The sequence below is a fragment of the Oreochromis aureus genome, linkage group 3 (genome assembly GCF_013358895.1).
Source record: "Oreochromis aureus strain Israel breed Guangdong linkage group 3, ZZ_aureus, whole genome shotgun sequence".
Classification (NCBI taxonomy): domain Eukaryota; kingdom Metazoa; phylum Chordata; class Actinopteri; order Cichliformes; family Cichlidae; genus Oreochromis; species Oreochromis aureus.
In genome coordinates, this window is record NC_052944.1 from 52,994,367 (window position 1) to 53,016,427 (window position 22,061).

The window sequence follows — 22,061 nt, forward strand, 5'->3', positions numbered from 1 at the left end:
GTCACAAGGCCTATAATATGTGTAAAAATCTGGCCAGGGACCATCACATCACACTGCTATCATATTTTTCTGTTGCTATCATGTTTCTTTTCTGAGATGTTGTTACTTTTATGACAGATGTAACGAGAAGTCTTCCAGAAAGTTAAATTTTTTATTCTAATCAAATATTTGATTCTGTAACGGATAAAGATTTTTTTTACTTTTGTTCTGCTATGATAGTTTATACAAATTTTGGCCAATTCCTATTTATTTTAATAGGCTTTAGCCCCCCAAAAGTCGCCAGTGACAGGTTTTTTCAAATCTGTCCCGTCAAACCTGAGCTCTACCAGGGGCCAAACACGCCTGGACTTTTAGAAGAAAAGAGATATCCGAAAATAAACCACAGGGTCAAATACTTGATTTTGTTCAGTGTTTTAGAGTTATTAATTCGAATTGACTAATTTAAATAATTTATTCATGTACATTTTGATCGCCTTTTTCAGTAAAAACGGCAAAATTTGAATTTCTTGTTTTTTTTCTGTTATTAATCCTTGATTACACTCATGGTATACAGTAGAGGAAACAACCTACCAGATGTGTAAAGTAGTAGTAATACTGAAAAAAGGGACAAAAGCACACACTCTCACAGCTGATTTTATGACACTTTTACAGCTAAAACAATATATAATTCCGGTTATCCTGCGTAACATTATTGGGGATAAAGGGTTAAGGAACCGCAATTATTTTTTTTAGTTTAGCTTGTGTTTACTACCATATTTTTTTATCACCACACAGTGAACATTAAGTAATATGTAAAGTGTCCATTTATCCTCCATTCCTGGTCTATTATCTTAAGCTTAGGCTGCTGCCCCCCGCAACCCAATCCTGTACTAAGTAGAGAGGCCCAGACTTCGCTCTCTCCAGGCACTTGGCCCAGCTCCTCTGGGGGAATCCCAAGGCATTCCCAGGCCAGCCGAAAAACATAGTCCCTCCAGCATGTCCTGGGTGTTCTGGGTCTCTTCCTGGTGGGACATGCCCAAAACCCCTCACCAGGGAGGCATCCTAACCAGATGCCAGTATCTAATCTGTCCTTTTTGAATGTTCCCCTCAGGTTGCCATGGTAGCAGATACAGGGGGAACAAGTGTGGACGATGCCACAAGAAGTATGATGAAATTCCTCATATCACCTGAGCTGGCTGTGGAGTATAACATGCTTGGCCGACATGGGAAAAAAAAGTTCAGAGCTTTGTGTCTTTTTAATGTTGTCTATGGTAAGTTCGTTTCACTTGAGACATTTGAACTTTAGAAAACTAAACTTTTTTAATAAAGTCTTTGAAAGTGTAACTGAGATTGGTTATCATGCAATTTGTATATATTTTTTGAGGCAGTAAAGTGAAATAAACATTGTTCTTTGCTAATTCATCACCAAATGAAGTAAGCTAAGATTAACTTTACTTTGGCTTGCCCATTTTTCTTCTTCATTTGCAGAGGCACTGAAGAAGAATTCTTTAACAGCAAAAGTCAACCTTCACGAAGCAGAGAAGGCTCTGTCCAAGTGGTTCACTGGAGCTAAAGACAGAGGAGGACTGAGGGCTGCAAGGGTACACAATAGACTTACGGCTCTGTAAAAAAACAAAAAGAGAAACCCTGCTGATTCAAGATAAGCTTTTGAGTTATCCATCTGACATTTTCCCCATGTTGCTACAGTTCCAAATATCTAAGGAATTTTGCTGTAGTTTGACATTTCTAGTTTTTTAAAAGTTTACGCACTTTGGAATACAGTTACGTAAAATCACAGTTGTTGGACAAAATAAATGTGAAAAATGTTGTTTTGTGTACCCTCGTGATTTTTGAAATGGTTTTATTTACAAACTAGTTTTTGTTTGCGGTCAGCTTTAATATATTTGGTGTCTTTCTGTCACAGAACCCGTATTGGCCATCTGATAAATTGATTTTGTGACTTTTTTACTACATGGGGCCCACCCAGTGCCAGAAATTAGCCAATTCAAACTAGAAGTAAGATGCAACTACAGAACCCACTGATAATGCCATTCCAACTTTTTAGCTCATGTTTTCCTCATGTTGTACCCACAGAAAACTTGCAAGATGGGGCCCAGATGGGTTTCTGTGTACTTTGCTCAGTTGGGGCCCATTTAGTTCCCAGATTTTACCAATATAACACCGAGATGGGCTTATAAAATGGGGCCATTATGGAACGCGTGGACAATCCCACTTAAAACCCACTTTTTAGCCTTTGTGGTACCCACATGGTACCCACAAAAAACTTGAAAGATGGGGCCCAGGTGGGTTTCTGTGTACTTTGCCCAGTTGGGGCCCATTTAGTTCCCAGATTTTACCAATATAACACCGAGATGGGCTTACAAAATGGGGCCATTATGGAACCCGCGGACAATCCCAGTTAAAACCCACTTTTTAGCCTATGTGGTGCCCACATGGTACCCACAAAAAACTTGAAAGATGGGGCCCAGGTGGGTTTCTCTGTACTTTGCCCAGTTGGGGTCCATTTAGTTCCCAAATTTTCCTAACATAACACCTATATGGGCATTACGGAACCCGCGGACAATCCTATATGGGGCCCATTTCCAAACCATATGGGCCCCACATATAAATGTTGGCTGGGGATCAGCCTGATATTATTTGTATCCCACTATAACTTTACTGTATAAAGAGCAAAATGTCAGGAGCAGTTAGTCATTACAAGAAGTGTTTGTGAACTAAAAATCAAGAATGTGGGATACTGTTTCTCCGTGATTTGGATAGCCCAGCCCGTGCTCCCGACGCAGGGAAAACTAATTCTGCAGGGGAGACCTACCTTGGCTCTTGTGCACGTGAAGCCAAAGGGAAGATATGCTTCACCATATTTTCTAGTCTTTGGCTTGGAAGGAAGTTGGTTTGGAAACATATTCGGCGATGCTTCATCTCCTGCTTTGCGTTTGTGTGGGAGCCCCGTCAAAAACCTGTCCATTATGCTAGCAGTGTCCAAGCGTTCTTTTTTTCTTTTTTCTTTTTGTGGCCGGATGGGTTGCGCGTGTCTCTCTAGCTCGCTCGCTTCACGTTCCCTCTCTCTTTCTGCTGCACTCGCTCCTTGTATCACGTGATTGAACTAATTAGGAACCCACCTGCACACTGATTACAGGGTGGTGTCTGTTTGTACAAAGGGAAGCCGGTTTTTTATTGGTTCATTCCTCCCGAGCTTCTGGCGCAACACAGCAGTAAATGCTGGCCTATTGTTTACAGACTAATTTAACGAGACAATCGGATTGTGTGACAGCTACAGGTAGGCTTTCGTTTGACCTCTGATTTCTCTTAGAAGTAGTGGAACTAGTAGTAATATTTCTGCGGCCCGTTGTAGCGCGGCCGTTTCTCTTTTTCCTTTACTCCAGCCGTGGTGGAGAGAAGTGTTTGAATTATGTCCACCGTGCAGTAAAGCGCCTCCGGTCTTGGGGTAAGCCGCTTATATTATAGCTACTAGTATTTGTAAATTAAAGGAGATTAAGGTTATATTTGCCCTTTTGATGTAGGGTTTGATTGCTGCCGCACCTTCTCAGTGACCAATCACCTGATTCTGAGTGAAGAGTTGAGACGCCGCCTAGTTGCTGTTTCAGGGCTCTTCAGCAGTGGAGCTGCTGTCTTGTGTTTTGTTTTGTTGGCTGTCTTGTTTTGCTCCTGCTGTTTTGCCTCGCCTCGTTGGGGCTTTGCATTTTATTTTGAGCCCCTTCTGGACCATTGTTCGCACTCCAACCTCCATGGCTGGCTAGGGCGATCTTCAGGTGCATATCGGGCTGGTGCTAAGAAACTGATACTGCCTCCGCTGGTTGCTCCCGGTTTGTGGGGAGCTGCCCGAGACTGAGCGAGGCTGCGGACAATCGTAACCAGCACCAGCTGTGGGTTGACTCGCGGAGTGCAAGTATTTCCAGTCTGTGCTCTTTTGTGTGTGTGGGTGTGTTTTATTAAAGATCTAAGTTTTTCTTTTATTTCTTTTTATCACATAGAGAGAGCCTGTGATTTGATGTCCCATGTTTTATTCTTTTACTGTGTATGTCTTGTGCTTTTATTTCAGTGAACTGAGGACCTACCAGCAGCCATGGGACCTCAGGTGGCGGGTTGTTTTCCACACTTCCTTTGTTGTACTTCACCGCGTCAATAGACTGTAGTGGGGTTTTTTTGTGGGGTTTTCTTTTTGGTCCACTGCTGCTGGTAAGTCCCAGTTCTATGGTTATTCTTATTGTAATTTGGGACACAGTTTTAGATGATGTTTTATCCAGTGCTCTGTCATTGTTGATGTTTGATCTTATTTTATACTAATAAATAAAATTGTATTCATATTTGAGCCGGCCTCACTGTTTATCCCTGGACCTGTGCAAACCTCGTTTAAAAAATAAAATAAAATAAAATATTTTATTACATTTTATTTCCTGGGGTGAAATTTCCCTAGGTGGCGTGGTCATTTTATTACTTTTTTATAACCCCACCAACCACTTGGTCGCATACTCATACTGTGCCCCCCCTGCAATGGGGGCGGGCCCCACACTTTGGGAACCTCTGCATTAGGATGATGAGCATTAAAGTCATCCATCAAACTCTGATTTGGAATTTCATCCTTTCTTCTGTCAGTGTTATTGTGAAATTGTTCAGGTTGTTCTTGTCTCCCAATTGAAGAGACCCAATTACCTAATTGGGTCTCTTCATTTCTGCACAGATCATTTCCAGTCTCTCTTCCTGGTTGGTTACTATTTTGTTGTGTGCCGCTTTTTGTTGTCTGGGGAAGATTTTTTTTGGGGGGGGGATATCGAACTCATTTTCCATCTTGTTTTGACACAAAGATTGAGGTTCTGTAATGACATGTGCAGTGTCTCTTACTTCTACTGTTTCTTCATCACAGATTCATTTTCTGGCTCTTCAGCAAAAAAGAAACAGATGCTAGTAGTTTACAATTTTTTATTATTTTGCATATTTTGCTACACCAAAGCTATCGAAGTGAAAATGTACTGTCAAGAAAAAGTTCTTAATAAACAAATAAATACATAATAATAACAAGTTTCTGGCCCAGCTGAAACAAACTCAATAACAGCTTCTAAGATTAACAACATAAAAGAAAGGCAGAAAAATATTTAAAATGTTCATTTTAAAACAGTAAATCAAAAATGGCTCTATAGGCATAAATCAGATGTATGTATTATGCAATAATAACATACACACAATGCATTCTAACAATAACGTGACATGGGAATAATGACATGTTATTGGTATGATGTTTGCATATGTTTAGATTTTACCTTGAATAAATCAGCAACATATGACAGCACATGTAAACATCCAACAGCTAGACTTTGACATAAACTGGTCTGGGCAAGACCAGCATTCAATGTTTTCAGCACTAGTGGTAACCCAGTGATGCATTTTGCAACAAAATTATGCTTTTCTTCAAGAAAAATAATTGCTGTGATTTTTGCCAGTTTTATCTGACAAAAGAGGAGATCAAGCACTATTTTTTAAAATATTGTCTGATTCCAGTTGCATTTGGTGCTGCTGAACTGTGGACTAGCAGTGATGCACAAAATATTGCCAGAGCCATCGATCATGTGATAATTAGAGAGACCTAATCTTAAAGTAATGGTATAACATGGTTAAAATAAATTGGAATATAACTTCCACTAAACAAACAAAACTCATTATAAGTGTCCATCAGTACATTGAGATTAGGACAACAGTATCAGTCAAGGGGTTTTGAAATGGATTACAGTCTCACCCATGTTGTTTTTTTCTGCATTTCCAAACAAGAAAAGCAACGAAAGTTTAAAAAAACAAAAACGTAATGCCAGCAATCAATACAGCAATGGTAGATGTATCTAACTCAACAGAAAAATCATCTGAAATGATGAAGCACATAAGATATGACAACTCTTAATAAGCTTACATAGGCTTTGTCAAGTTTGCTAGTTTGTAGCTTAAATATGGATCACATCATTGATAAATAACTTAACCTGAAACATGGATCTTGGCTTCTCTGTGCTGGTTGTTTTGTTGGATTCTACAGGTGATGTTGTTGCTGTGTCGTTTTTCCAGAGACAGTCTGCTGCTGAGGACATAAAGGTCATCAGGACCTCTGAGCTGTAAACCCAGCAGAAATTATCTTTCTCTTGCTCTCCAGCCAAAAAACCTCTGGCTTTGGATTTACAATGTCAATGGAAAATTGTACTTAGTAGTCAGTATAATCTTTTAATAATATAAGTTTACTTATGGTAGAATACTGCATGTAATCATTTGTGTTTAGAAGTATATAGTTGATGGCATATTGAAAGAATGTCTCATCTTAGGAGGTCTGTGTAGCTTGAAGAGGGGGGTGCGTTCACTCCTCTTCAGAGTGTTCTGGCATAGATCACACACCTCCTAGGAGAGGTCGTATCTTCTCTCTGTTATATATGGTATAGCAAACACACGTATATCTGTTTTACTCTAAGTGCCTTTTGTTTAGATGAACTGCTGGACTTCCAGACCAGCAGGTTTAGGGAAGTCTTCACGGGGTCACACTGACCCCACACACAGACACACACACACATTCACATTCCAATGTAATGAACAAACGCGCTCACTGATGTATATAATAAAGACCAGGGCAATGGGAGAGCGGACTCTTGGAGCCCTCGCTTCCGTGCGAGCGCTCTGGGAGCTCCCCTTGCTTGCAAGTAAATTCTGCAGTGTGTGTCTCCACTCTCTGACTCTCAGCTGAAGAAGTGTTATTTAGAATAAATCTCCTGACAATTGTTTTGGTCCTTCGAAAGCCGGATCAGAAATATCAGAACTGTTATCTGTGACTCTGTTCCAAGATCTAACACTGATTCCTGACGCTGTGGGGAGCCAGCACCGAAGTCTATGCACAGCCCTCTTAGACGAGGAGGAAAGCCCCGTTACGTGGATTCGAGTCCGGGCCGGTCTGGTCCACGGCGGTGGGATTCAGTCTGACGATCCGAACCACCAGTGAGACGTCCGAGGGTGAGAAACACTATTTTGGTATATAAAACCGCCGCAAAGGTTTAATGAAACGCGTAAAATAGGTTAGAAGTAGCCGCAATTACTTCGTGAAACAAATTAAAATAGGTTAGGATTCGCCGAAATGAACTGAATTAGACTTCGTAACAAATTGTAAAAGCGCACAAATGTCTATGTGTGTATGTGTCTGGAAGTAAGTTGATTTTACAGCACAATACGCTGCTGAACTACTTCCATTTTTATTTTTATTTTTTTATTTTTTTCTGCTTGAGGCTCACGTGACACAGGAGAACGGTTGAGCTTCGTTTCATAAAACTGATACCGCTTCACCTTTAGGATGAAGTCGAAGGCCGTATCAGTAAACCACTCTGAAATCAAGCGTGCCAGTGACGGCCCAGCAAAATCTTTGAAAATGGGGAATAAACAAGTAAAATTAACACCTGATGAGGAATGGTTAGAAAAACAATAAGCCGGAGCAGGTAAAATAAGTGCAAATAGGTGGAGAAATCCACGAAAAGCTAAAAACCGCAGCTGGGAAAGGAAATGCAATCCCTCAGCTGTTACCCAGCTGAGAGCTGCCCTGAAACAAGAAATTACATTAACAAAAGATCCAAAGTAAAAATTAAAACGTAAGGAAGAGTATAGACTTTTCCAAACATGGGAAAATGAAACTGAAAAGAGAGCGACGGCTCCTTAGCTGCGCGGGTTCACGCGAGCACGGTCGCACGGATTTCACGCGGACCTGAGCCGTGCGGTTAATCGCAGGCTTATAAATGGAAGAGATTCAAATGTTATAAGTTTTCAGGAAACACAGCAGCCTTGAAGAGCGTGTGGAGAAGGCCAGCCCACATCAGCAGCAGTTAAGATATGCTCTGGTGAATGGCTTCCCCCACCCCTTGCTGAAACAAAATGTTTAGATGATTCTTTAGATTGCAATCTGCATTAAGCTTAGGGTTGCTCAAATTCAGCACAATGACATATGAGATGAAGTAAAATAGGTAAATATTTAAACTAATGACGTGCAGAGAGGCACTTGACCTGTTTGAAAGACTGCCATCCTAATATGAGCCATTGTTGAGATATAGAGCACACCTATGAAGACAACTAATATGCTGAACCCTGTATGAAACGGCTGAAAACTACATGATGGAGAAGCTGAACTGATTGTGAAAGTGTAAGTCTTTGCCACTGTGGGCAAAGCACGCAACCACTGTGTGAGGTTGCGTTGCTGTCTCTTCTGAGCTGATGAGCAAACTACAATTATCAGATCAGGAGCTGGCTGAGAACTCATCAAAGAGAGAGAAACAGAACTATGATAACTCGAGTATGTAACGTATCCGTGAGCAGTTTTTCTGTATCTTGACTCGTGTGTTGGGTGTTCATAGCATCAGCATCATGTTTTGTTTATTTGTTTTGTTGGGTTGAAAAATAACTATATAAACTTGTGCTCATACTTATGGATCACCATGACACATGTCATTGGCCATATGATTTATTTATGAAGATGAAAAAAGTGAGTGTGAATGTGTCTGATGTCACAGTGTGTGTGTGCGTTGTGTAAAAGTAATTGCCTCCAATTGTGAGAGCGGTAATTCTGCAGGTCACCAGTTGCAAGTTAAAAAAAAAAAAAAAAGAGTAAAAAAGAGACAAAATTTACATTGTAGATGGAAAATAATTATAGGAAAAAGGTTTTGTGTCTATCAGCCAAGAACAACTACAATCTCATTTTCTGCTTTTAAGAAAGGAGAGTTCAAAAAACAGAGAGAGATGTGTGTTGGTTAAGCAGTGATAATAATACTGAAAATGTCTTAGTTTGTCACTTTCAGGTGAAAAGCCTGGATCAATTGTCCACATGCAGCGGTCGGAAGAAAGTTATAGTTTAACACCATTGGAAACGTTCAGGCCAATTTCTGGCTAACGTATTTACAGCACCATGTGTCCCTCAACCTCACAAGCGAGCTCTCACTCCTCCCTGAAGACAAGGAATGCAGCTCCAAAGAGCAATAACATGGCAGATAAAGAGACAGCAGCAAAGTCCTGAGAGACCCAGCAAGCAGCAGCAGTGTGGACAAACTGCATCGGAGAAGAAGAGCAAACCCATCATCCTGACTGATTGGATGAATGACACTGTGTTTCCAACAAGCTGCAACTTCACTGTGCATGTGAAAAGAACGTTTGAGGAGAACTGAGGAGACTGTTGGAAGTTGACATTTGTCACTTTTGGAGTAAAATGGCAGGAAGAGAAAGTGGAACACAGGACAAAGCTGAAGAAGAACTGCCGGCTGTTGGACTGTTGAAGTGGGAGAGGACAACAGAGTGAGTAGGTGAGAACACAGAGGAATGCTCTTGTTTACAGTTTTTTCTGAATGCTTAAACCCTAACTGTGATTCTCATAGCACAATTTCTAAAACTATTAATACTTATAGCAAAACCACTCACTGAGTTTGCAAAACTAAAAGCACAAACACTGCTTTGCACTCAGTTTGCCATTTTGTAACACACACTTTGCAAAACTGTAGGCACAATCCACTGCACAGCACTCTTTTTGCAGAACTGTAAACACAACTCACTGCTTACACTGAATTACCAAATTTCCAACACACTCCTAGCAAAATCATACACATGTATGGCTATCATTAACACTATTTTGCCAACTGTCTGGCACACTGTCACATGTGAAAACTGTCTTAGATAATTAGTCTACTTTGCAATCAGCCTAAGCACTATAAACAGGCCACAGGTAAGCTGTCTATGTGGAGTACAATGGAAGGAGCAGCAAGAGTGAGAAGAGTGAGAATCAGAGGAGGCCGAGGGAGAGGACGTGGAGGTGAAGAAGTTGGAGGAAGAGGACGTGGAGGAGCAAGAAGAGGACGAGGAGGGGAAAGAGGAAGGGTAAGAAGAGTAAGAAACAGAATAACTGATGACATCAGAGCTACAATAGTGGACCATGTCATCAACCATGGGATGACCCTGAGGGAAGCTGGCCAACGGGTTCAGCCTAAACTGAGCTGCTACACTGTGGCAGGCATCATTAGGACATTTCGAAATGAGAATCGGTAAGTACTTTGTAGCACTGCCATACTCTAATGAGAAACACAACAGTACCATACATGCAAAAATACTGAAATTGTTACTTTACAGAATTGCTAGACGTCCAGATGTTGGGGGCAGAGGCAGAATTTTCACTCCAGAGCAAGAGACCCATATAGTGAACATGGTGATTGCCAATAATGCAATAAGACTGCGCGAAATACAGCAGCGCATAATTGATAATGACACCATCTTTCAAAATATACACAGTGCAAGCATTTCTGCACTAAGTCGTACTTGCGCGCCACAGAATAAGAATGAAGCAAATTTACAGAGTTCCTTTCGAGAGAAACACAGAACGTAAAGCAACTGCGATATGACTATGTGCAGGTAAGCTAGTGTCATTGGTTCTGAATTTGGAAGTGCATACTGTAGTGCTGTGCATGGGCCTGATGTGTTGCATTTGTTTTGTCTTGTCCAGAGAGTGATGGAACTAGAAGCAGATGCAATGGGACATGAGCTACTTTTTGTGGATGAGGCCGGTTTTAACCTCAGTAAAACCAGGAGACGTGGCAGGAACATTATTGGACACCATGCCATCATCAATGTCCCAGGACAACGTGGTGGTAACATAACCATGTGTGCAGCTATAAGCCAAAATGGTGTTTTTCACCATCATGCAACCATAGGCCCATACAACACTGCACACATTATTGCATTCCTGGACATCTTGCATGACATGCTCACTGTTCAGAGACCAGAGCAGACCCGATATGTCATCATATGGGACAATGTTAGTTTCCATAGGGCTGCTTTGGTCCGCAACTGGTTTACAGACCACCCATCCTTCATGGCACTCAACCTCCCTCCATACTCCCCATTCTTAAATCCCATCGAGGAGTTCTTCTCTGCCTGGCGCTGGAAAGTGTACGACCGTCATCCTCATCAACAGGTAGCCCTTTTACAGGCAATGGAGGAGGCATGTGGAGATATTGACCAGGCATCATGTCAGGCCTGGATACGCCATTCAAGGAGATATTTTCCCTGGTGCCTTGGACTGGAGGATATCGCATGCGATGTGGACGAAATTTTGTGGCCGGACCCAGAAAGACGACATGATGTAGGCTGATTGTCTTTTTTTTCCCTTTCTTTTGTGAAATTCCTATTTTGTGTTCTGACTTTGTCTTGGTTTTGATGAGTGTGAATAAACACCAATACTTGAAGTTTGGATCCTTGTATGTTTACATGACACTATGACAAAAGTGTGACCTCAAATTGACCTCTGTACACAGAGAAAGCAAAAGCCAGATGTGTTTTGTATTCATACCATCAGTGTGCAGGTGGCGCATTGTGTGCTTAGTAGATGATGGCTTGTGTGTACTGTTTGATACGAAAACACCATTTTTACGAAGGTGTGAAGAGTTAATCTAGCTGTGTTCGCTTTTGCAAGAGAACTACAATGTTTTGATAATTGGGTGACAGGTTTTCTTATTTGTGTGTAGAGTTTTGCCAAAATAGCCACTAGTTACAAAAAATGTGCTTAAGCAATCAGAAAAAACTGTAATGTGGGAAATCAAAATTGGGTTAGCAAACCTGGGAAAAAGAAAACTGACTGCTTAAGTTGGAAAACTGTGAAGGAGTCTGAAACACTGCAAAAAGTAACATATACAAAATCACACACACAAGCAGAACATGCATTAACCCTACTAACACAAACACAAGAGAGCTCATGAAGATTAGACAACATCTTACAGTTTTTTCTGAATGCTTAAACCCTAACTGTGATTCTCATAGCACAATTTCTAAAACTATTAATACTTATAGCACAGCATCATTTGGAGACCCTGCAGGCTTAAGACGACCAACAGTCTCCTTTAGAAAGGACAGAGTCACAGGCTCAAACCTGTCAAAGACAGCAGAGCAGGAAACAGAGACTGAGGGGTCATGAGCACAAGGACAGATTTGAGCCCTTGTGGAGGAGACCTTCTCAATAAAAAAGTGTAAAAAGTTTTCACAGGCTTCTGATGAGGGCTCGATACAGTCAGTATATGGTGCACTAAGATCTAAGATGGATCCCTCCATGTTTACAGACCTATGACAAAAGTATGAGCTCAAACTGACATAGCCTACCTTGTGCACAGAGAAAGCAAAAGCCAGATGTGTTTTTTATTCATACCATCAGTGTGTAGTTGGTGCATTGTGTGCTTATTAATATGATGGCTTGTGTTAACTGTCTGATACAAAAATACCATTTTTACAAAGGTGTGGTGAGTTAAGCAAAGGTTATTCACTTTTACAAGAAAACTACAATGTTTTGCTGATTGGGTGAAGGGTTTTCTTATTTGTGTGTACAGTTTTGCAAAAATAGCCAATAGTTACAAAAAATGTGCTTAAGCCATCAGAAAAAACTGTAATAAGAAACAGAGCTAACTTCACTCAGAGATGGAGAAAGACAATGAAGACAAGACAGGAGAGGAAGAAGAGATGTTAGATTTAAAGGTAAGAAATGCTCAGTGGTGTCTGATGAACTGGAAATGTAAAGTTTACGTGTAACTCCACACATTTTTAAATCAGATATTTGATCTGCACACCTGACTTTATGTTTTTTCATATTGTAAAATGTGCTGAAAAACAAAGTGAGGTAGAATAATTGTGGTTTTTAAAAGTTGGATATTAGTGCAGGATAAACAGGTTAGTTTGCTGCACTGTGGATTTAAAGTAAAGAACAGCATGTGATTGCTGCACAGTGGCTGTGCTCATGTTAGGTTACATAAAGGGCAGCAGAGACTAATATGATTATTACCTGATGGTGCTCAGATTAATTCACTGAATTCAACCTTCATACCATCTAGAAAAAAAAAGAGAGCATGAACAGTGTTCTGTCAGTTTGGATTAAATCAGCCAGGGCAACTCATGAAAGTTTTGCTGACATCTTGTTGAATTCAGTTGTGTACATCCACAAAGAGCTGTGAACCTCAGAGCAGCAGTAGTAGCCCAGGTCAGCTGATCACAGCCTGCACACCCATAAAATCTACTGGAGCTCTCAGTGGAAACTATTTTGAGTTATGATTGTTCTTCCCACACTGACAATTCATTTTAGAGTTCCTCCATCTGATGACGTCATCAGAGAGAGACCGGGGATCAGCATCGCAGAGCACGACGTCCGAGCGGCGCTGAGGAGAGTGAGCACAAAGAAAGCGGCGGGGCCAGACGGCATCATCGGCCGTCTGCTGCGCTGCTGTGCTAACCAGCTAGCAGGTGTGTTCACTTCAATTTTCAACGAGTCCCTGGCGAAGTCTGTGGTCCCCACATGTTTCAAGAGATCCACCATCATCCCTGTCCCCAGAACAACAAGCCCTCATGCCTGAATGACTACCGGCCAATTTCACTGACCTCGGTGGTTATGAAGGTGTTCAAGAGGCTGTTGAAGAAAACCATCTCCTCCTCCATCTCAGACACCACAGATCCGCTCCAGTTCACCTACTGACCCAACAGATCCACGGAGGACGCCATCGTCCACGTCCTGCACACCACCCTTAGCCACGTGGACAAGAAACAGGGTAACTATGTGAGAATGCTGTTTTTTGATTACAGCTCAGCGTTCAACACAATAGTGCCCAGCAGACTGTTCACAAAGCTGAGGGATCTGGGACTTAACAGTCGTCTGTGTGCGTGGGTGTTGGACTTCCTCACTGGCAGAACTCAGGTGGTGAGGGTTTGGTAGATGCATCTCCAACAGCATCACCATCAACACGGGAGCTCCACAGGGGTGTGTCCGCTCTCCACTGCTCTACTCCCTCTACACTTCAGACTGTGTGGCCACCCACGGCTCCAACACCATTGTGAAGTTCGCTGACGACACAGTGGTGTTGGGCGCCATCTCCAACAACGATAAGGCGGCCTACATGGACGAAGTGAAGACTCTGGTATCGTGGTGCTGGGACAACCACCTCCAGCTGAACGTCAGCAAGACCAAGGAGCTGGTGGTGGACTTCAGAAGGAGTCAGCACAGAGACTACAAGCCCATTATCCATCATCCATAAGTGACTGAGACAGGACTCATTACCACATTCTCACATCATCCTGACCCTTCTGGCCTCACTACAGCACAAGACACTATAATGCAATGTACACAAGCTGTAAATTTCCAGATTGTTTTATTTTATTTTATTTTATTTCTATTTATATAATGTACATAACTCACCCACTTGCTGCACATAATGTCCTCTTTGTATATACTCATTCACTGTATATAAAGTTCTGTCTGTCTCTCTCTTTCTTTCTTTGCACAGTCGAGGAGCGTATCAGGTCACATTTCACTGCATGTTATACCTGTATAACCATGCACGTGACAAATAAAGAATCTTGAATCTTGAATCCTGCTTTAACTTGATCCTTACTTATTTTCCAGTTTATAGGCAAAGTCAACCTCAACAATGTGGACATAAAAAAATAAAGATATTATTTCATTTTCCTTCTTTTTCTCTATTCATGTTCTACGTAACCGATTAAAACTGAATACAATTAAAATAAAATTAGAGTAAATTTTGAATTCCCATTTATTAATTAATTTTGTTATTAAATTAATATAGCATAAGGTTCAGTTATCCTTGTCCAAAAATAGCTGGTAGAAATGTTCTCCAAAGAGCTACTTTTTACGTTCATACTTTGAGTAAATTTTTAAGGAAAATGAATCCGTACTTAAACTTTTACGGAAGTAGTTTTTACCAGTAGTATCTGCACTATTGCCACCTCTGCTGATCAGTTTTTGTTGACAGTGTCACAGACATGATAGTGCTAATTACGCAACATGTGTTAAACAGAGGTGTTAATAATACTTTGCACACACTGTGACATTGTGTGCATCCTAAGTGCACATATCAAAAGTATACTGGCTGTTTTCATCAATTATGAGGATGCATTACCTCCAGTGATGTGTGTCAGTTGAAGAATGATTACCGTGTAGAAAAACAGTGAGTCGAGAGTCCTTGTGTTGAGGCATGTTCTAGAGAAAGTGTTGGCTCACTTTGCAATCAGTACGTTACCAGTTGAACACGCTCGCCAAGTCCTTAATTCAAATAACTTGAACAGCGCCTGCTCAGATCTTATCTAACTGTCAGACTATTAAAATCTACTCTGTTCAATGTTGTGTACAGAGCTGTAAAAAGCGGTACTCCACACTTGTATTCTGGTCTAAAATGTTTTCAGGGACACACTTCTGCAGTATGTGTTGCCCCCCCCGGTGTGACAGGTGCCTGGGAGGGGTGCGATCCTAGATCCCGCAGCTGTGTATTGAAATAAAGAGGCACAGATCATGAACTGCAGGATTTATTCTGCTCATCAACAAGGAAAGAAATCATTAATCGCCTCTCATCAGAACCAGCAACTCTTTGTAAGGTGTGGCATAACAGCTGTCAATACATAGTCAAAAGTATAACCTTAGCAAGTATACATTGACCATCATAAATATATATAACATTGGCTCGCAGTGGCCAGGGTACCTCAGCCTTTGTTCAGGTTACACATACATATCACTTCCATCACTAAACACAATGTACTATAACTCACAGCCAGTGAATAGCAAAATAACCATTCATACATTAGCGGGCTATGTAAGCATTGATAACAGCCTTTGCATCTCCTCTTACCTCAACAAGACATATAGAAAACACACTACCACTGAAAACGTTCATTAGCATCGCTACGGTACTTGTAGCTCACTTTCCCTGCTTTTTTTCTCTTTAGTTTTTGTTCTTAGCTCCTTCTATAATGGATTACATATAAATAAGAGACTGTACTTTCATCATGTAACCACCACAATTATAAAATACTGCAGCCATGCACCAGTGAGCTGCTTTATTAAACTCTGGCCTCATATAAACTGAAAATGTGACAGTATTTGCAGAGGGTCATCAACACAGCCCAGAAGATCACTGGCTGCTCTCTGCCCAGCCTGGAGGTCATTGCAAACTCTCGGTACCTCAGCAGAGCTGGCAATATCATCAAGGACCATTCTCACCCCAGTAATCAACTGTTTGAACTATTACCGTCAGGCCGACGATACAGGTCACATAAAACCAGGACAAACAGATTCAGGGATAGCTTCTTTCCCAGAGCTATCACCGTTGTAAATAAGCACAAAAACAATTGAACCTGCTTAGCCATACCATACTGTCACTGTCATTATATTATGCTGCTATTCATACTGTCATACTGTCATTATATTAATGCTGCTATCCTGTAAATATCATACTTACTTTTGTTGAGTACTTACGTTTGTTTTATTGTACCTTTTATATTTTACATTTATATTTATTATTGCATTTTGCACCAAGGGAGTGGCACTCCAATTTCGTTGTACCCTGTACAATGACAATAAAGGCTATTCTATTCTATTCTATTCTATTCTATTCTATTTACTAGTCAGAAGGGGGCACCATAGGACCTGTTACTGTTAATTCTTTCCTACCTGTCAGCACATGGAGTTTTCCCACCTATAACTATATAAGTAAATACTGCAGGCACTTATTTGCATGACATTTAACAGCTTTTTGATATGTGTCCAATTCACAGTGCAAAACTTTTGAACCAGAGTATTAAAATAAATCGTAAAGGTGATATACTGTACCAAGATTAGCGCCAGATAAGAGACAGGGGACACACCCTCCTGTAGGCCCACCACCCACAGGAGGCAGTCGAGTGCAAGGTGTGCTAGGCTAGATGACCAGTAAAAAAAGGGCTTCAACCACCCACAGAAGGCCAATGACTTCAAAATCCTGGCCCAACTATTACTGTCTATGCCGAGCTGTGACTTTAATGTAGTACAGTGTCCTCTTTTAGGGAATCATTAACAGGAAGTATTTACAGAACAATGCTGTAAAAATAATCATCTTTATATTATTTTATATTTATATTTTCACAAACTTTAGGACAACTTATTTTAGTGCTTGTTGTCAGCTATTGTGCATAATTTGCATTACACTGAAACTGTCTTCACCTCTTAATAATAAAATCTACAGACAATCAGCAACACCCATCTCTGCCTGCCTGTAACACTTTCTTAGTGAATGCTATTGATGTGTTTCATCCTTTAATAAAATTATTAACAGAATTCAATTCAATTCAATTCAATTTTATTTATATAGCGCCAAATCACAACAAAAGTCGCCTCAAGGCGCTTTATATTGTACAGTAGATAGCACAATAATAAATACAGAGAAAACCCAACAATCATATGACCCCTATGAGCAAGCACTTTGGCGACAGTGGGAAGGAAAAACTCCCTTTTAACAGGAAGAAACCTCCGGCAGAACCAGGCTCAGGGAGGGGCGGGGCCATCTGCTGCGACCGGTTGGGGTGAAGAAGGAAGACAGGATAAAGACATGCTGTGGAAGAGAGACAGAGATTAATAACAGATATGATTCGATGCAGAGAGGTCTATTAACACATACTGAATGAGAAAGGTGACTGGAAAGGAAAAACTCAATGCATCATGGGAATCCCCGGCAGCTCACGCCTATTGCAGCATAACTAAGGGAGGATTCAGGGTCACCTGATCCAGCCCTAACTATATGCTTTAGCAAAAGGAAAGTTTTAAGCCTAATCTTGAAAGTAGAGATAGTGTCTGTCTCCCGAATCCAAACTGGAAGCTGGTTCCACAGAAGAGGGGCCTGAAAACTGAAGGCTCTGCCTCCCATTCTACTTTTAAATACTCTAGGAACAACAAGTAAGCCTGCAGTCTGAGAGCGAAGTGCTCTAATAGGGTGATATGGTACTACAAGGTCATTAAGATAAGATGGGGCCTGATTATTTAAGACCTTGTATGTGAGGAGAAGGATTTTGAATTCAATTCTGGATTTAACAGGAAGCCAATGAAGGGAAGCCAAAACAGGAGAAATATGCTCTCTCTTTCTAGTCCCTGTCAGGACTCTTGCTGCAGCATTTTGGATCAGCTGAAGACTTTTCAGGGAGTTTTTAGGACATCCTGATAATAAAGAATTACAGTACTCCAGCCTGGAAGTAATGAATGCATGAACTAGTTTTTCAGCATCACTCTGAGACAGGATATTTCTAACTTTAGAGATGTTGCGCAAATGGAAGAAAGCAGTCTTACATATTTGTTTAATATGTGCATTGAAGGACATGTCCTGGTCAAAAATGACTCCAAGGTTCCTCACAGCATTACTGGAGGCCAAGGTAATGCCATCCAGAGTAAGAATCTGCTTAGATACCATATTTCTAAGATTTTCAGGGCCGAGTACAATAACCTCAGTTTTATCTGAATTAAGAAGCAGAAAGTTAGCGGCCATCCAGGTCTTTATGTCTTTAAGACATTCCTGCAGTTGAAGAGTTGTCTTTTCAGATTATTGTAAAAATTTTAAAAGATTTTAAAAGTATGCAGACTATATTAATAAAACTGCTGTTGAGACATTAGCAAACTTCGTGACGTAATGTTGAACTATTTAAATTTTCCTTTAAAGTGTGTTGCATATGTTGTATTTAAATGTTCATGGTTTCCAGGATTTGCTCTAAATGAGGTTTCTCTGGATCGTGTCTTTCTGTTTGTGTATCTCAGCCACGTGCAAACTGATTTTTCCCTCTGTTCCTCTACTTTGGTTTTCCTGCCTGTCATTTTGACATTTACCTGCTAAGTATAAAGCAAAAGTTCTTCAGTGGCCATTCGAAGGTTTGCATATGTATGTCTTTTCCCTGAGAATTTGTTTCTGCTTTTCATTATTATGTTTTCCAGATCCATGTATCCCATTGGTCTTTGCACTTTGTGTTCTTATCTAGTGACTTAAGCTCACTGTCAGCATCCTCCATCTCTATCCTCTTTCTTCTGTAATTCTTCAGACTTCTTGCTTTCTGTAATGAGCTGTTCTTTCTCTTTTTTTCAGACTCATCCTTCATATGCTTCTTTCTCTCCATGTAAATGGAAAAATAGCTATTTTGGTGAAATTGTCAGAAAAAATAATGAAATACCTTAAAAATGTCTAATATGGTCTTAAGAAGGGTTATAGACATTAAAAATATACAACCTATTTCGTAACACAAACCTGACACAATTCTTTCTTTTTTTTTGTCTTTATTTTTCTTTACTGTGCCTCCAGGATCAGAGGGCTTTTTTGAACAAGTCTCAGTGTATCATGATAAGTACACTGGAAATGTTACTAATGCTTAGTTTCTGTAGTTAATGTAAATGCCTACACAAACGACTAAAGCTGCAGTATCAAAAACAGGTGTTATTGAAAAGGAGGTCCAACAGCAGGTAACTCATGCAACACAAACAAACATTTTGCTTTTTATTCAGATGGTTCTGTGATCCTAGAGAGTCCAGTTTTCCCTGTTTTTGAGGGACACAATGTGACTCTGCGTTGCATAAGCAAGACCACTCACACCAACCAAAGAGTGAATTTCTACAAAGACTGTGAAGGTTCTCAGTCATCCAGGTCATCGTAGTCAAAGGAGTTTGCAAAGAAAAGCGTCTGGACTTCTTTAAGTTGCTTGAAGACGTTTCACCTCTCATCCGAGAAGCTTCTTCAGTTCTAAGGTCAAATGGCCGAGAGTCCCAGATTTAAACCCAGTGGGAGTATCCCCCAAGGAGGGACAAAGGACCCCTGGTGATCCTCTAATCACATGCGCCAAGGTGTGAAAGCGGGTGTGGGACCCAATCAGCCAGGGTTTCGGGTGAGCTCATTGTGAAACCTGGCCCCACCCTATCATGTGAATTCCTGAGGTCAGATGGCCCAGGATGTGAGTGGGCGTTATATGCCTGGGGAGGGAACTCAAAACTGGATTATAGATGGCAGACAGTTGGTGTCGTAAACCACCGCCTCTGTTCAAAGATGGTCGCCACAGTGGACATAGATGGCCTCTTTCACTCCTCTTTCAAACCATCTGTCCTCTCTGTCCAATATGTGAACATTGCCATCCTCGAAAGAGTGACCTTTATCCTTAAGATGCAGATGGACTGCTGAGTCTTGTCCTGTGGAGGTGGCTCTTCTATGTTGTGCCATACGTTTGTGAAGTGGCTGTTTGGTCTCTCCAATATAGAGGTCCGGGCATTCCTCGCTGCACTGTACAGCATACACCACGTTGTTCAGTCTGTGTTTTGGAGTTTTGTCTTCGGGTGAACCAGTTTGTGTCTGAGTGTGTTGCTGGGTCTGAAGTACACTGGGATGTCGTGCTTGGAGAAAACTCTCCTGAGTTTCTCTGATACACCGGCTACATAGGGGATGACAATGTTGTTGCGTCTGTCTTTCTTATCCTCCCTCGCTGGTGTCTGATCTTCTTTTCTGTGCCTCTTTGCTGACTTTATGAATGCCCAGTTAGGATAACCACATGTTTTCAGTGCTTCCTTTACATGTGTGTGTTCCTTCTTTTTCCCTTCAGGCTTAGAGGGAACATGTTCTGCCCGGTGGTGTAGGGTCCTAATTACTCCAAGTTTGTGTTCCAGAGGGTGATGGGAGTCAAAGAGGAGATACTGGTCCGTGTGTGTGGGCTTCCGGTAAACTTCAAAGTTGAGGTTGCCATTCTCTTCAATGTGCACAACGCAGTCCAGGAAAGGCAAACAGTTATCCTTAGTGTCTTCCCTGGTGAACTTGATGTTTTTATCCACAGCGTTAATGTGCGCAGTGAAGGATTCCACTTCTTGTGTCTTGATTTTGACCCAGGTGTCGTCTACATATCTGTACCAGTGACTGGGTACTCTCCCTTTAAAAGAGCCAAGAGCCTTCCTTTCCACTTCCTCCATGTAAAGGTTGGCTACAATAGGTGACACAGGGGAGCCCATGGCACAGCCATGTTTTTGTCTGTAGAAGCCTTCATTGTATTTGAAGTATGTTGTGGTGAGGCAGAGGTCTAACAGTGTGCAGATCTGATCGGGTGTGAAGTTGGTCCTGTCTTCCAAGGAGCTGTCTTCTTGTAGTCGTTTTCTGACAGTCTCCACTGCTTCCGTGGTGGGTATGCAAGTGAAGAGAGAGACTACGTCAAAGGACACCATGGTTTCATCTGGATCCAGGGTAAGTTTCTGGACCTTGTGGGTGAAGTCGGTGGAGTTCTTGATGTGGTGTGGGGTGTTCCCCACGAGAGGTGCCAGGATGGTAGCAAGGTGTTTCGCAATGTTATAAGTGGCTGAGTTTATGCTACTGACTATGGGTCTGAGTGGGACCCCTTCCTTGTGGATCTTAGGAAGTCCATAAATGCAGGGTATGGCATCCCCTGGATAAAGGCGGTGATATTTGAGGCGGTCAATGATTTTGTCCTTTTCAAGGTCTTGAAGGCAAGCTATAACTTTCTTTTTGTAGCTGCTTGTGGGGTCTCGTTTAAAGCTTTGTAGGTGTTGTTGTCACTGAGGAGAGTAGTGATCTTTGTGTGGTAATCTGTTGTGTTTAGGACCACGGTGCACCTTCCTTATCCGCTGGTAATATAGTGATGTTGTGGTCTTTGCTCAGGGAAGCGACGGCCTTCTTTTCTTGTAGTGTGAGGTTAGACGGAGGGACTTTGGCACTGGAGAGGGTGGCTGAGACTTTCATCCTGATTTGCTCTGCTTCGGTCTGTGATAATTTATTAATCCGTATGGCGGTTTCTGTGGCTGTGATGAGGTCCACTATGGGCAACTGTTGCGGAGAAATGGCGAAATTGAGTCCTTTGGCTAAAACCTTCTTTTCAGGGTCAGTGAGATTCCGGTCTGAAAAGTTCTTTACCCATTTCTCCCGACTGTCTTCAGGTGTGTTTTCTTCTCTGAGTTGTGTGGTTTCAGACTGAGGAGTGTGGGTTTTGAAAGCAAGGTGTGAAATTTCCTGCGTTGTCTTTCTTTTCCTTGAGAGTGTTGGGCCCGCTGAGCCTTGTCCACAAACTTGTGAACCTCTTCTAAGACTGGAGAGGGTAGAAGGGTTTCCAATTCCTGCAGAGTCTGGCTGATCTTGATCTGGAGCGCATCTATAGTGAAATGGACCTGTCTTATCGTTTCACTTAGAAGGTGATTCTGTGCTCTCTGTAGAATCAAGTCTGCTCTGTGTCCCCTGACAGTGGATCCAAGG

The 22,061-nt window shown here is 41.5% G+C and overlaps 1 protein-coding gene across 1 annotated transcript in view; it reads right to left on the bottom strand.

The window, feature by feature from the left end:
• Nucleotides 1–13,471: 13,471 nt before the first annotated feature.
• Nucleotides 13,472–22,061, bottom strand: part of LOC116334467 (ribosome-binding protein 1-like) — a 28,133-nt gene continuing 19,543 nt past the window's right edge. Inside the window, exon 7 of the mRNA XM_039601016.1 lies at nt 13,472–13,555. Within this exon, the coding sequence (XP_039456950.1) occupies nt 13,472–13,555 (84 nt within the window). The remainder of the gene's footprint in view (nt 13,556–22,061) is intronic.